Here is a 15,393-nt window from a genome sequence, read left to right on the forward strand (position 1 = left end):
CCATGACTTCCCTTCAGGAACTCATCTGCTGGAGATCCCTGTGTGGCTCAGCAGCTTAGTGCCTGCCTTTGGCACAGGGCATGATTCTGGAGTCCTGGGATCAAGTCCCACGTCGGACTCCCTGCATGGAGCCTGCTTCTCCCTCTGCCTGTGTCTGTCTGTCTGTCTGTCTGTCTCTCTCTCTCTGTCTCCAATGAATAAATAAAGTCTTAAAAAAAAAAAAAGGAACTCATCTCCCATTTCCTATAGTTCTCCTCCGTTCTTAGAGACTGAGACTCTTGTCTTCTTTATTCTATCTATCCTGAGGATCCCTTTTTTCTGCTCTTCCCGGTTTTTCTCCATGCACCGGGAGCCCTATGTGGGACTCGATCCCGGGTCTCCAGGATTGCGCCCTGGGCCAAGGGCAGGCGCTAAACCGCTGCACCACCCAGGGATCCCTCTTCCCGGTTTATATTCAGTTATTGAGTCTCCGATCACACTCAATTTGGAAGGCAGTGTCTGTGTTCTTTAGAACTGCCTTCGAGCACCTGCGGCCGAGCCTTGGGTGGGAACGGGGCCTCCCCGCAGGGCCCCCCTGCCCCAACTCCAGGGTGCTACTACAGGGGCCCCACGGTCCTGCGTGCTCCCAGCTTTATTTATGAATAAATAAATAATCTTTTTAAAAAAGAAATAAAGGGGAGGGTGATGAAATGTCTTAAGCAATTTCAATAAACAGAATTTTTAAAAACAAAACAAAACAAAACAAAAAAAAAGAACTGCCTTCGAATGACACTGCTTCCTTCAATGACAAAACATTCTGACTAGTTCACTAATTTATTCACTTTCCAAGTCAACATATTTGCCTTAATTTTTCTGTGCTGGGAAATAGAAAATCATGCAAACCAATATCCAAGATAACTTTCTGGAAATTATGACAAATTTCTCAGTCTGTGCTTTATAGCCATATAATTAGCTACAAAATTTGGCTCAGTGTGCTGCCCAATGGGGTAGCCACTAGTCACATATGGCTACTGAGCCCTTGAAACTTGGTTTAGTACAACTGAGGAAGTGATTTATTTTGTTTTTAAAACTTTAAAATTTAGGGACACTTGGATGGCTCAGCGGTTGAGCCTTTGGCACAGGGCATGATCCCAGATTCCCGGGATCAAGTCCCACATCAGGCTCCTTGCATGGAGCCTGCTCCTCCCTCTGCCTGTGTCTCTCATGAATAAATAAATAAAATTTAAAAAATAAAGAAATAAATAATAAAACTTTAAAATTTAAATAGCAAAAAAAATTAAAGGAATTTTCAATCTACTTGGAAAGCTAAGACATGGACATTAAAAAAATAACTTACTTGGATGCCTCGGTGGTCCAATGGTTGAATGTCTGCCTCCTTTGGTTCAGTATATGATCCCGGGTCCTGGGATCGAGTCCTGCATTGGGCTCTGTGGGGAGCCTGCTTCATCCTCTGCCTATGTCTCTTCCTCTCTCTGTGTCTTTCATGAATAAAGTCTTTAAATAATAACAACTTACTTAAATCTTATGGTGCTTTAAAGTCCTTTAATAAGAGTCCTTGCCTCCACTGAAGTAATATACCCCTTGAACAAGAAATTATCACAATCCCTTGAACCAATTACAGTGGTCACCCCTTATCTATGGTTTCACTTTCAGGGGTTTCAGTTACCTGAAATCAAAGGTGGTCCGGAAGCAGATGATCCTATCAACAGTAGCCTAACTCTAAGTCACAATTCCTACAAGCCACTCCGTATCACATAGGCATTTTATCATCTCACGTCATCACAGGAAGAAGGGGGAGTACAGGACAATAAAATCTTGAGAGAACATATTCACATAATTTTTATTACAGTATATAGTATAGTATACAGTTATAATTGTTCTATTTTTAGTTTTACTGTTAATTCTTACAATGTCTAATTTATAAACTAGACTTCATCATAGATGTGTATGTATAAGAAAAAACTATAGGGCAGCCTGGGTGGCTCAGCGGTTTAGCGCCGGCTTCAACCCAGGGCGCAATCCTGGAGACCCGGGATCGAGTCCCACGTCAGGCTCCCTGCGTGGAGCCTGCTTCTCCCTCTGCCTGTGTCTCTGCCTCTCTCTCTCTCTATGTCTCTCATGAGTAAATAAATAAAATCTTAAAAAAAAGAAAAAGAAAAAGAAAAAACTATAGAGTTCAGTACTATCCTAGCTTCAGGCATCCACTGGGGGTCTTAGAACATATCCCCCATATAAGAGGGGACTTATGTACTCCATTATCTTCTGTGGACTGTTTGTATCCCCCCCAAATTCATATATTGAAGCTAGTCACAAATATGATGGTATTTAGAAGTGGGTCCTTAAGATTAAGTCATGATGATAGAACACTCATGAATAGGATTAGTACCCCTGTGAGACAGAGACATCGCAGAAAATGCCTCTCCCCTTCCCCTATGTGAGGACACAATGAGATGAGTACCTTCTGTGAGGCAAGAAGCCGACCTTCCATAGACACCAAATATGCCAGCACCTTGATCTTAGACCTTGCAGCTTCCAAACAGAAATAATTTTTTTCATTATTTATTCAAGACTTATCATATGTCATTTAGAAAGTTTTGAAACTTCATTATAGAGGAACTTTGCTTTTTTTTTTTTTTTTAATAAATTTCTTTCTCTGTAAGCCATACAGGCTACTGTATGGTCTTATAACAGCCAGAAAGAACCAAGACAGTATTTCACCTAGTATAGATATTTACATCCTCTTACTAGAAGCTGAGTAAATGTACCACTAAAAAATAATCCAGTTACCTCAGTGCTCTCTCCAAGAAACCTTTTTGTTTTGGTCACCACTGTATCCTCAGCTCCTCAAACAAAACCCAGTACAAAGGGAGTATTTAACAAATATTTGGTAAATGAATGAACTGACTCAACCTAAGGCTGCTGTTTCATTAAGTGCCTCTGCATAAAATAAACTTCTAAGAGTTTACAGTTTTCAATTAATCCTTTACCTTGGCCTGTAGAAACCGAATTGCTATATACATGCCCCATATCTCACCCACCTAATATTATCCCTTTCCTGATTTTTCATTCATACCAGTATTCCAGGCACACTTACTTGTGTTTTTAAAATTCACCTATTTCCTCCACTTATTGAACTAAGACTTCCTTCATTCCTTTAACAGACACAAATGGAGCAACTGAGGTGTGTGTATGTATTTGAGTTAACATCAGATTACGCCTGTGTATCAATACATATTTTTAATAGGATGAGATCAAGCTTTCCCAGCCTCAGAATTACAGTTTCTCTCTGAATATACTTTTCTGACATAATATGACCTAGAAACTTTTGTGCAACCCTTCTCCACACAGAATGTTTCTGAGTTTTTTTCCTACTGGTTTTCTGCAACATAAAATAGGACATAATTAACCACTGAAGGCACAACCACATTCACTGCATTCATAAGGTTTCTGTCCTGTGCAGATCCTCTGTTGTCTCCTGAGGGTGCACATCTGGCTGCAGGCTGTCCCACTATGACCACATTCCTATTTGCTAAGAGCCCACTGATGTGTAATGGCGTCTGACAAGCCACAGAAGGCACTCGCATAGTCACTGTATTAACAAGGTCTTTCCCCTGCATGGCACCACTGGTCTGTGATAAGCTATGACTCTCTGAGGGAGGATTTTCCACTTTGACTGAATCTCCACATTTCTCTCTTGTGTGTATTCTCTTATGTTTAACGAGGCAGGACATGTAGGCAAAAGCTTTCCCACACTCATTGCAGATATAGGGTCTTTCGCCTGTGTGAGTTCTTTGATGGACAATGAGCTTTTGCTTTGTGGTAAAGGCTTTCCCACACTCACTACATTCAAAGGGTTTCTCTCCTGTGTGAATTCTTTGATGTTTAATGAGACCTGACTTCTGGGAACAGGATTTTCCACATTCACTGCACACAAAGGGAGTCTTTCCTGTGTGGAATCTTTGATGTGCTATGAGGCACGTCTTCTGGATGAAGCCTTTCCCACACTCATTGCATATATAAGGTTTCTCTCCAGTATGGATGCGCTGATGTACAATGAGATTTCCCTTCTGGATGAAGCCTTTTCCACATTCACTGCATATATATGGTTTCTCTCCTGTATGCGTTTTCTGATGTATATTGAGCCGTGATTTCTTCAGGAAGGCTTTGCCACATTCAGTGCATTCATATGGTTTTTCTCCTGTATGTGTTCTTTGGTGTTCAGTGAGCATGAACTTTCTGGAGAATGCCTTCCCACACAGACTGCACCTGTGGGGCTTCTCTCCTGTATGAATGATCTGATGATCAGTGAGCCATGACTTCTTGATGAAGGCTTTCCCACATTCATTACATACATGAGTCTTGTCTATTTTTTGCTTTTTCTGATGCTTAATGAATTGGGACTTAGTACTGATAAGTTTTCTGCTTTCAGGGAATATAATTTTAGTATGAAATTGTTCATTATTAGCATGTAGAAAGGATTTTCCATCTCCAGTAAGATCTGCAGGGTTCTTTATTTCACAGCTTCTATTCTGGCTAAATAAAGTTAAGTTTGGCTTCACAGTTTTTCCATTTAAGTCATACATATCATGATTTTGCCTTAACATGAAATGAGTTGTGCTCTGATGAACATTATTTTCAAATGTTTTAAGTTCATGCCATTGTTCAAGATTATTCTCCATGATTTTGTTTTGTAAGTGCTCTGGCAAATAGTCAAGTTTCCAGATTTCTAGAAAAGAAAGAAATAATGAATTCATTTATCATCTTGATTTGGACAAAACACGATTAAAAGACTCCTTTGATGTCATATGCCTATGTAGTGATGACTCTATGAAATTAGAGTATCAATAAAATTCCATATTTAATGTTCCTTGCACATCAGATAAAATAATATAGATAACCCAAAAGATAAAAGTAGTTAGTATTAAAACAAAGTTAGATCATTCACAATAAACAAATGTAGATCTGACTGATTTCTAAATGAGGCCTTACAAAACATACAGAGCCTGTATATTTCACTACATGCAGTTTACCATGAGCAGCAGACCACAGGTTGGAGGGCCTACCGCATCCAAACTGGTGACAGGAAGACTTATTCACTTCACAAATCCTTACTGAGGACCACTGTCGGGACATGGTGCTCAAGCTGGGGACACACACAGAGTCCTCATGTTCAGGGAGCCTACACTGCAGTTTGATAAAACTATAAAGAGCAAAGAAGCACACAACAGGGCAGCCCTGGTGGTTTAGAGGTTTAGCACCGCCTTCAGCCCAGGACATGATCCTGGAGACCCGGGATCAAGTCCAACATCAGGGTCCCTGGGTCCCTGTGTGGAGCCTGCTTCTCCCTCTGCCTGTGTCTCTGCCTCTCTCTCCCTCCTTCTTTCTCTCTCTCTTTCTCCCCCCATCTCTAATAAATAATTTTTTTAAAAATCTTAAAAAAAAAAAAAAAGCAACACACAAGGAAAACAGCTGCATGTTGTGAAAACTGGTATGAAGGAGCAATGGAGATGGAGACAGATGCAAGAAATCAAGTGACACTGTGGAGGAAGACAGGCCTCCCTGAAGGATTCATTGTCATGGTTGGCCTTGGGGAGCAATGATAATTATACATGCTGGGCTCCAAGCATATGCAACCTGTAACATCCAAAAGGGAACTCCTGATTTCCCATCTCAAATCTCCTCTACCACATATCACCTTCATCAGAGTGAATGACACCTCCACTTTTCCCTTTAACCAGGACAGAACTTCTCAGCATCTCCTGTCATTTGTCTCTCACTTACACACAGTAGCAATGCTGCCTGCCCTCTTTATAATCATAACCAGAACTGGACCAACACCAATGCCTTCCACCCTCACAGAAGCCAGTCGCTTTCTTGTTTTATAGCAGCAGCCTCCTACTTGGCTTTCCTGTTCCTGCCCCGCCAGCTTCCTGTCTACATTATAGAGAACAGCCAAAGTGAACCTTCCAAACATAAATCATATCATGTCACTCCACTCAAAACTCCCTAAAGTTTTCTCATCTCAAGAGGAATAAAGTCAAGGTCTTACCATGTCCTTGAAAGGCCCTTATGTGACCTTCTACCCCAATCCCCAGCCACTACCCCCACTGACCTTCTCATTCTTCAGACCACAGTGCTGCCCCAGGCCTTTGAACTTTCCACTTTTACTTTGGAACATTCCTTACCCAAGGAGCCTACTGAAATTCCTCATCTACCTGCTCAAATGTACCTTTTTTTTTTTCCAAATGTACCTTAATAAGGATTTCCTATTCCCCAAATCATAGCCAAGGCCAACCACTCATTATTCAGTCACTGTTTCAATGTTCCTTATAGCCATTTTCACCCCCAGAGCCTTACCTTCAACCTCCATCCATTCCTTCATCTCATGCAGCCCATATATAATGTAGAATTTCATCTGCCCTCTGTAATGACTACATCCAGACAGTGACCAACACTTCCCCCTCCACCCATACCAAAGCCAAGAAACCTACTATCATGTTGTGCAACAACCTCCTATATAGCATCCCTGCCCACTACTGTCTACACAAAAGCCAAAAGGATTCTTTGAAAACATAATTATTTCATGTCATTCCAGTACTCAAGAACAGGTCATGTTTTCTCACATTTTTTTAAAAGATTTTATTTATTTATTCATGAGAGAGAGCCAGAGACATAGCCAGAGAGAGAAGCAGGCTCCATGCAAGGATCCCGAAGTGGGACTCAACCCCAGAACTCCGGGATCACGCCCTGAGCCGAAGACAGATGCTCAACCGCTGAGCCACCCAGGCGTCCCTTCTCACCTTATTAGATGTAAAATCATGATTCCTTGAAATGGATTACTTGACTGATCTTACTCTCCCTTCCCCCTGCTGCTACTGCCTCTTTGGTCTTATTTCTTTTTTTTTTTTTTTTTTTTATGATAGGCACACAGTGAGAGAGAGAGAGGCAGAGACACAGGCAGAGGGAGAAGCAGGCTCCATGCACCGGGAGCCCGATGTGGGATTCGATCCCAGGTCTCCAGGATCGCGCCCTGGGCCAAAGGCAGGCGCTAAACCGCTGCGCCACCCAGGGATCCCCTTTGGTCTTATTTCCATCATGTTCCCGACAGCACACTCCACTCTGTCCACACAGCTCCTTAATGTTTCTCATTAAGGACTTTGGGCTTTTAAACTTACTTTGGGCTTTTGCTTTTAAACTTGCTATGCTCTCTACTTGAAACACTTCCAAATCCAGTAGCCTGCTAATTTCTCTCACCGGTTGGCTCTAAGGCTCCGTATCAGGGGGGTGTTCCATTCCTAAACCGGAGATCAAGCCTCTATGTTTCTGTTATGGTGACTAAATTTTTATTAGAGTATTTTTCACCCCCTATGCTTATGATTCATTTGTTTATTTTAATTTTTTGAAAACTTCTCTTAGAATGAAAGTTCTTGGTCTATTTGTATGCATTTTTCTCACTGCTCTTACCCTCAAGCATACATTGCTGAGCTATCAAAAAAATAATTTTGAAAGGAATGAATGAAGGAAGCAACCACATGTACAGAATACAGTGGGGAGAGTGTAGGAAAGATGATGAAACTCTGAGCAAGATAATATGTTATGGAGATTACAGAAAGAAGAATTTCATGTTATATGATAGGTAATGTTGTTAATTGGGACCTAATGTCATCAGAATATGATGGAAAAAAAATAAAAGTTTTAGGGAAATGAACACAACAGTACAACACCTAAAATGAACAAGAAGAAAGTTGAAAATTAATAAATACACAAAGGCATTAAATCAAAGTAGAAAGGAGTTTTGATCTGGCTTAGGCAAGAATGGAGGATGCTAAAATATCTTCTTAGTTGCAATTTATGAACAAGAGACTCCTTTAAAGAAGAGAGCTCTGCAGACAGGGAACATCTAAGGTAATGCTGGGATGGCCAGGCTCTAAGAATCACAGGAGTAAAGAAGAACCTAAACTTACGGGGGGTTTCTGGGAAAGAAGATGATGTGAGTTCCTTGCACTTATTGGGCTCTCAGGAGAGTTGCCAGGGGGATGAGTGGATTACACAGAACTAAAGTCTGCTGGATCATTTTGGGGAGATGTCAATTTGAGAGTCTCCTGCAGGGAACAGGAGAAGCTCAGCTTATTAGAATAAAATCTGAGGTGGCTCATTGGCTCAGGGAGGAGCATGTGACTCGATCTCAGGGCTACGAGTGGGAGTCCCATATTAGGTGCAGAGATTACTTAAATAAATAAGGTTTAAAAAAAAGAAAGTTTGGGATCCCTGGGTGGCGCAGCGGTTTGGCGCCTGCCTTTGGCCCAGAGCGCGATCCTGGAGACCGGGGATCGAATCCCACGTCGGGCTCCCGGTGCATGGAGCCTGCTTCTCCCTCTGCCTGTGTCTCTGCCTCTCTCTCTCTCCCTGTGTGACTATCATAAATAAAAAAAATAAAAAATAATTAAAAAAAAAGAAAGTTTGAAAGGTTAGGAGACCCAATGAGAAAATGGAAAACAGAACCTTTGGAGGACCTCAAAGTGAAGACAAGGGCACAGCAAAGACCAGTTTATTTTGGGGCCACAGCATCCAGGATGAGAAGGAGGTTAGGAAGGAAAACTCAACATTAATAATGGGACAGAAAGGTGCAATAGTTAGAAGACAGTAAGGAATTCAGTTTTCTCTTTGGAGAGAGACTTTTGGACAGTAGACTTAAATGACAAGGAAGGTAGAAGAGCATAAAGAAGGAAAGATCTGAGAATACTAAGAAAAAGAGAACTATGCAAACAAGCAAAAATTTAAGATGTAGATAAAATAAAATTGGACTAGATCCCAGAATAGGTAAAAGGCACATTTTTCTCTCAATTCCTATAAAGCAAAAGAGGTTGCATATCAGGAGAGAAACACAGGGAGGCACTGCCTACTGACCCTCAAACCCTCTCACAGCTGTGCCTTTTATCTGACCAACTAGAATATGATTTCTACAGTTCTGGCCCCCTCCAGTTCTCTGACTCACCTGAACGTGTTCGACAGGGGATTTCATTTTCCACCGTCCATGTTGGTTCTCCTTGGTCCAACTTGGAGAGCACATCTGGTTTACTGGTGTGAAAACCTGTTCATGTGAAATGACAGAAGGCTAAGCTTTGGGCTTGGGGACTGGGGAGACCATAGAATGTTACAGTTAAGGACAAAACAATTTTCACAACATAAAGGAAAAACATACTGCACTGTGTGTGCCCTCTACTGTTGATACTCTACTACAGTACTTCACTTCTGACCCCTGATATATGGGGTTTTCACACACCAAAGAATTTTGTGACAGCCAAAGACACTAATTGGGTGTCCAACAATTTAGCTCAATTCTGACATTCTCTACCTCGGGATAACTTCAGATCTAACAGGTTAGGGCTTCACTCCCACAAGACTGCACAATCTCTCCACTCCCCTCAGACTTCCCCAATCACAAGTCCAAGTTGTTTCCTGAGCTTCTGATAGAATATGTATGGATCACAGATTTCCATGACTCCTTTTCTGGTTCAATTAATTTGCTGGAAGAACTCATAGAACTCAGGAAAAGTTTACTTATTACATTACTGGTTTATTATAAACCCAGGCACAACCTGGCAGAGATACAGAGTACAAGGTATATGAGAAGGGGTGTGGAGCTTCCATGCCCTCTCTGAGCACTTTCCCCATACCTTCTTTTGTTCACCAATTCAAAAGGTCTCTAAAACTGTCCTCTTGGGTGTTTATGGAGCCTTTATTAAGTAGGCATGGTTAATTAAATTAAATCATTAGCCTTCAGTGACTGATTCAAACTCCAGCTCTTTTCTCCTCTCCAGAAGAGAGATGGAACTCCATCCCCTCTAACAATGGTTGGTTCCCCTGGCAACCAGACCCGATCCTTGGGTTATACAGCAGGTTTCTAAAAATCACTTCATTAACATAAACTCAAATGTAGTTGAGTTTTATTATATAAATAACAAAAGACACCCATTTTATCTTTATCCTCTTATAACTTAGAAAATCACAACTGGGGGATCCCTGGGTGGCTCAGCGGTTTGGCGCCTGCCTTTGGTCCAGGGTGTGATCCTGGAGTCCCGGGGTCAAGTCCCACATCGGGCTCCATGCATGGAGCCTGCTTCTTCCTCTGCCTGTGTCTCTGCCACTCTCTCTCTCAGTCTGTGTCTCTCATGAATAAATAAATAAAATATTAAAAAAAAAAAGAAAATCACAACTGTTATAGGAGCTTGTGCTAAAATTCAAGATGAAGACCAAAAATACATATATTTCATATACATGTGTATGATATATACAAACATCATAATATATATATATCACATATGTACAAAGTAAAGGCTTGAACTCAGGAGAAGGAAGAAGATACCCATGTCTCTGGAGCCAGGGAAGGCACTAAGAATCTCACTTCAGAGCAACACAAACACTACAGAGCTTTAAGAAGCAAAAAAGGAAAGGGCACTGATGGGGACCCTCTAAGTGACACAGGGCAGCTGTCCTCACCCACTGACACCAGGTTCCTATAGTTCTCCAACATCACATCCCGGTACAGGTCCTTCTGAAAGGGGGCCAGAAGCTGCCACTCCTCCAAGGTGAACTCCACAGCCACATCATCAAATGTCAGAGATTCCTGTAATAACAGTGTTCTCTAATGAAGTGATTGTCTTTTTGATGATACAGAAGAAATGTTAAAATTTTTCTGCTTATTTCCACTCTACAGGTTGTTTCTAGACATCTAGCAGGGTTTTTATTTTGACACATTGTGGAAGAAACAAATGCCTAATTAAATATTTGGTAATTGTGCACTCAGTCATCCATCCATTGATCCATTGAGAAGTTTCTATAACATGTAAAAGTCTAATCTTCTCATTAACCTAAAAACACTATCCATATGTATATGACAGACAAAGGATATGTATGCTTTTCAGATTAACGGAACTGATTTTTTACAGGTCTCTCCAAATCTATTAGGGAACAAAGGAAAGAATAAAATAAACCAAAGTCACCTGAGCTTGGATCATTTTTTCTGCTCTCTGAACACAGCTGGCAGTGGAGAAGCTCTGCTTTGTGTTTCTGGATCTACTCTAAATTTCTCTTCAGAAATCTGTCTTGGTCAGGTGTGTCCCCATAAAAACTGACATCACAGCTTGTAACTTCTTCCTCCTTCAAATGATCCTTTTGTTCCTGGGGCATCAGGACCTATGGGTTAAGGAGACAATGTAGTCTGAGTGGTGCATTTCCTATGGGCCCAGATGCTGTCATTCCTCTTGAGCACTCACTTTAACACATGCCCACAGTACTACCAAATGTCCCTTTATTTGATGCCCCAGAAAGTTTATTCTTCTGGCCAACAAAGCCTGAGGTTCTGAATCCAGTGGAGGTTTTCCTTCACTCTGTGATATGTAAGTGGGGTGAGTGTGACATGAGAAGAGGAAAATGAGATATACCCCAGCATCATGCCTCAGGAGAAGAGGAATTTCAGGCAGATTACTTTTATAAAACAGATAAGACAGAAGGAGAGTATAGAGCACTGTTTTCCTTTAAACCATGAGTGCTCAGGTACCTCTTCAAATCTTTTGTACAGTCTGTGAATACAAGCACTTCAGTTTGAAAACCAAAGTACAGGGCATATCAGAGGCTTTGGCTTACAAATTATGTATTATTGTCTTATGATATCTTAGGATGTTTTAAATAGATAAAAAACAAAAATAACAGAATATTGTAAATAAATTGGAAAGTGAAGTTGAAGTGCTGTAAGATTCCTGTATCAGATTCAATGAAACACCGGGACACCCACACCCCGATGTTTATAGCAGCAATGTCCACAATAGGCAAACTGTGAAAGGAGCCTCGGTGTCCATTGAAAGATGAGTGGATAAAGAAGATGTGGTTTATGTATACAATGGAATATTACTCAGCCATTAGAAACAACAAATACCCACCATTTGCTTCGACATGGATGGAACTGGAGGGTATTATGCTGAGTGAAATAAGTCCATCGGAGAAAGACAAACATTATATGGTCTCATTCATTTGGAGAATATAAAAAATAGTGAAAGGGAATAAAGGGGAAAGGAGAAAAAATAAGTGGGAAATATCAGAAAGGGAGACAGAACATAAAAGACTCCTAACTCTGGGAAACAAACTAGGGGTGGTGGAAGGGGAGGTGGGTGGGGGGTGGGGGTGACTGGGTGACGGCCACTGAGGTGGGCACTTGACAGGATGAGCGCTGGGTGTTATTCTATATGTTGGCAAATTGAACACCAATAAAAAATAAATTTGTAAAAAAAAAAGATTCTTGTATCATTGGAGAAGAGTATAAAAGTACTAATTAACATAAGAATTTGACAAAAGAAGGTTCTGTGCTGTATATAATTTCTAGTGTCATGATGAAATCTAACAATTGTCTCAATGTACATAATTTTCATACTAACAGAAGGGGGAAATATAAGGACAAGAAATTCATCCAAAACAGGAGAAAAAAAAAGAGAGAGAGAGAGAGAATAAGAAACTGAGAATAAGTGGGGCAACTGCAATGCACTTAGATGACTTTTTAATCAAAACATATTAAAAGGGGATCCCTGGGTGGCTCGGCGGTTTAGTGCCTGCCTTCGGCCCAGGGCATGATCCTGAGGTCCCGGGATCAAGTCCCACATCAGGCTCCCTGCATGGAGCCTGCTTCTCCCTCTGCCTGTGTCTCTGCCTCTCTCTGTGTCTCTTATGAATCAACAAAATCTTTTAAAAAAATAAATAAACTATAAAAAATATAATAAAAATGCATAAAGTATAATTACATTGACACACAGAAATAGGCACAACTAAATAAAATACGATTAGGAATGATTTTTTTAATATGACAAAACTGTAAAGAAAAGGCTTAAAGTGCTTGATTATCAACAACTGGACGATTAACTGCCTTTGGGTGTGAAGATGCAATATAATTGGGAAGAGGCTCACAGCACACCTATGGGTGCTGGCAGCACTCTGTTTCTTGACCTGGGCAATGATGGCTTTATATAAAAATATATTACTTTCATACAGATTAACTTGTAGATCTTTTAAATTAACAAATAAATGGAAGTGCTCAACAACGCCAAAAGTCTGTTCTTTAAAAAGACCAATAAGGGCAGCCCGGTGGCTCAGAGGTTTAGCACCACCTTCAACCCAGGGTGTGAACCTGGAGACCTGGGATGGAGTCCCATGTCAAGCTCCCTAAATGAAGCTAGCTTCTCCCTCTGCCTGTGTCTCTGCCTCTCTCTCTGTGTATCTCTCATGAATGAATAAATAAAAATATTTTTTTAAAAAGACCAATAAAACATACCCATTTGTAGTGAAATGGATCACTCAGGTAAAATAGACATTTTTTTATCTTGAAAAAATGCTATGAACATTTTAAGGTCACTAAGCCTGGATGAATTCATAATTTTATGATCTAACCCTCCCTCCTGAAAACATGTTAACTCCAGACAATATAGCAGGTGAATTTTATGGGTAAACAATTGGACATGTATATCCACTAACACCTAATTGCTGAGTAGACCCAATGCATGGAGATAAGAATAAATTACAAACATTGGAAACTGGAATGAAAATTAAGGTTATACTCAGTATCATCAGGGACCCGGAAAAAGATTTAAAGAATTACTAACATAAAAGAGAGAAAATAAACAAAAGAGAGAGAGAGAGAAAATGCTCCTCCAGAAACCATTAGCAGATTTTTGCTTATATCTGGCTAGAATTGAACATTTCACGGAAATTCGATCATTAGCAATGGGAATTGGAACCACCATGATTAAAACCAACCAGTACTTACTAATAAACTGAGATGTGGGTCACCTTCCAGGAGGGACGGATACTAAACAAAATGGAAATTCTGTTAGCAAAGAACAAAGTGTGAATGTATGTCAGGCAAGTAAGCAACCATGTTCACAGCTGCTATGTAGTAATAAGAGGGGAGTTCAGAGGTTGACAACATTTTCTGCAAAGGGATAAATACTACACATTTTCAACTTTAAGATCTCTGTCACGTGGCGCCTGGGTGGCTCAGTCCGTTGAGCGTCTCCCTTCAGCTCAGGTCATGATCCCGGAATCCTTGGATCAAGTCCCCAATCTGGCTCACCGCTCAGTGGGGAGCCGGCTTCTCCCTCCGCCCCTCTTTCCTCCCACTTCCTGCTTGTGCTCTCTGCTTTCTCTCATAAATAAATAAATAAATAAATAAATAAATAAATAAATAAATAAATAAATAAATATTTTAAAATCTCGTCACAAGGACTCAATTCTTCCTTTGCCGCGCGGGAAAGCAGACATAGACAACGGCTAACAGACGGGGGACGGGATCGGCGGTTTAGTCCCTCCATCAGCAGTTAATCCCTGGACAAAGGCTTTATTATCTTTTTTTTTTTTTTGGACAAAGGCTTTAAATACACACGAACACACACACACACACACACACACACACAAAAGGGCATACACACACACCCAAAAGGGTTTCGATCTATAAACATACACAACCAGAGGGTTTCAAACTATAAACACACACACACACACACACACACACCAGGTTTTGAACTATGTTCTGGGCTCTGCAGCCTCTGTCCCAGCAGCCGAGGTTGGAACCGCAATCAGTCCTCACATGCATGTCTCTGTACCAGACACTGATCACACACATCCTTACGAATCTGAAACCCGGGCCAGACACCCTGATGTGATGAGCATCCACTCGAGGCCTCAACATCACTGAGCCCCAAAATAAATCCCCCACCAGAACCAGACGCTTAGATCATCGTAAATGATCTGCACCACCCGCACCCCCGACAAGTGGACCGATCTGTAGAACCCCAAACTCTCGACAGCTTGGACACGGTGGTTGGTCTCTACAGACCCTAAACCGTCTTAATGACCTCAACAGTATCCCAACCACAGTCAGGTGAGTCAGACTCTCACCCGGTTCCTCTCACTTTCACCTTCGGCTCAATCGATCCCCGCCAATAATTACATAGGTTCACCCTACTCCACTTCCACCCTGTGAACATCATGTCATCCTGTGAGAAAAACAAACCTCCTATGGGGCAAAACAGGAAAAAAAAAAATCTTCAAGGAATAAAAGCACGTACTTACCTGATTTTCTCCGGACCGAATGGAGAGCCTAAACCGAACACTTCCGCGAACTACTTCTGCTGGAAACGTCGCCCCGAATTTTCGTCAGCCTATGGCGGCCGAGGAGGACCTGAAGACTTTGAAGCATGGCGAACAACTATGTGTTGTTATTTTCAGGGAGGTAATATGTCCGCGCCCGCTCTCTGTGGCTATGGGGGCGGCCATGTTTGGACACCTGATGTGGCACAAGGCAAAGGGGCGGTTTGAGGCCGCAAGTTAGGGATGGCCGCGATAGTGAGA

The 15,393-nt window shown here is 41.4% G+C and overlaps 1 protein-coding gene across 4 annotated transcripts; it reads right to left on the minus strand.

Annotated features, from left to right (window-relative positions):
* Nucleotides 1–1,815: 1,815 nt before the first annotated feature.
* ZNF350 (zinc finger protein 350) lies at nucleotides 1,816–15,265 on the minus strand. Of its 4 annotated transcripts, none has more exons than XM_077842923.1 (6): nucleotides 15,115–15,227; nucleotides 13,811–13,852; nucleotides 11,004–11,196; nucleotides 10,501–10,627; nucleotides 8,996–9,091; nucleotides 1,816–4,726 (listed from the first exon to the last, which is right to left on the minus strand). In XM_077842923.1, the coding sequence occupies exons 3-6, from the start codon at nucleotides 11,016–11,018 to the stop codon at nucleotides 3,369–3,371; spliced, it is 1,596 nt and encodes a 531-aa protein (XP_077699049.1). In that variant the 5' UTR covers nucleotides 11,019–11,196; nucleotides 13,811–13,852; nucleotides 15,115–15,227; the 3' UTR covers nucleotides 1,816–3,368. The 4 variants fall into 4 exon arrangements, with proteins under 4 accessions (XP_077699049.1, XP_077699041.1, XP_077699057.1 ...); XM_077842915.1 differs by having other exon boundaries at nucleotides 13,811–13,870; nucleotides 15,115–15,191; XM_077842931.1 differs by lacking the exon at nucleotides 13,811–13,852 and having other exon boundaries at nucleotides 15,115–15,265.
* Between the last annotated feature and the right edge of the window lie 128 nt (nucleotides 15,266–15,393).

Source organism: Canis aureus, chromosome 1 (genome assembly GCF_053574225.1).
Source record: "Canis aureus isolate CA01 chromosome 1, VMU_Caureus_v.1.0, whole genome shotgun sequence".
NCBI classification, from domain to species: domain Eukaryota; kingdom Metazoa; phylum Chordata; class Mammalia; order Carnivora; family Canidae; genus Canis; species Canis aureus.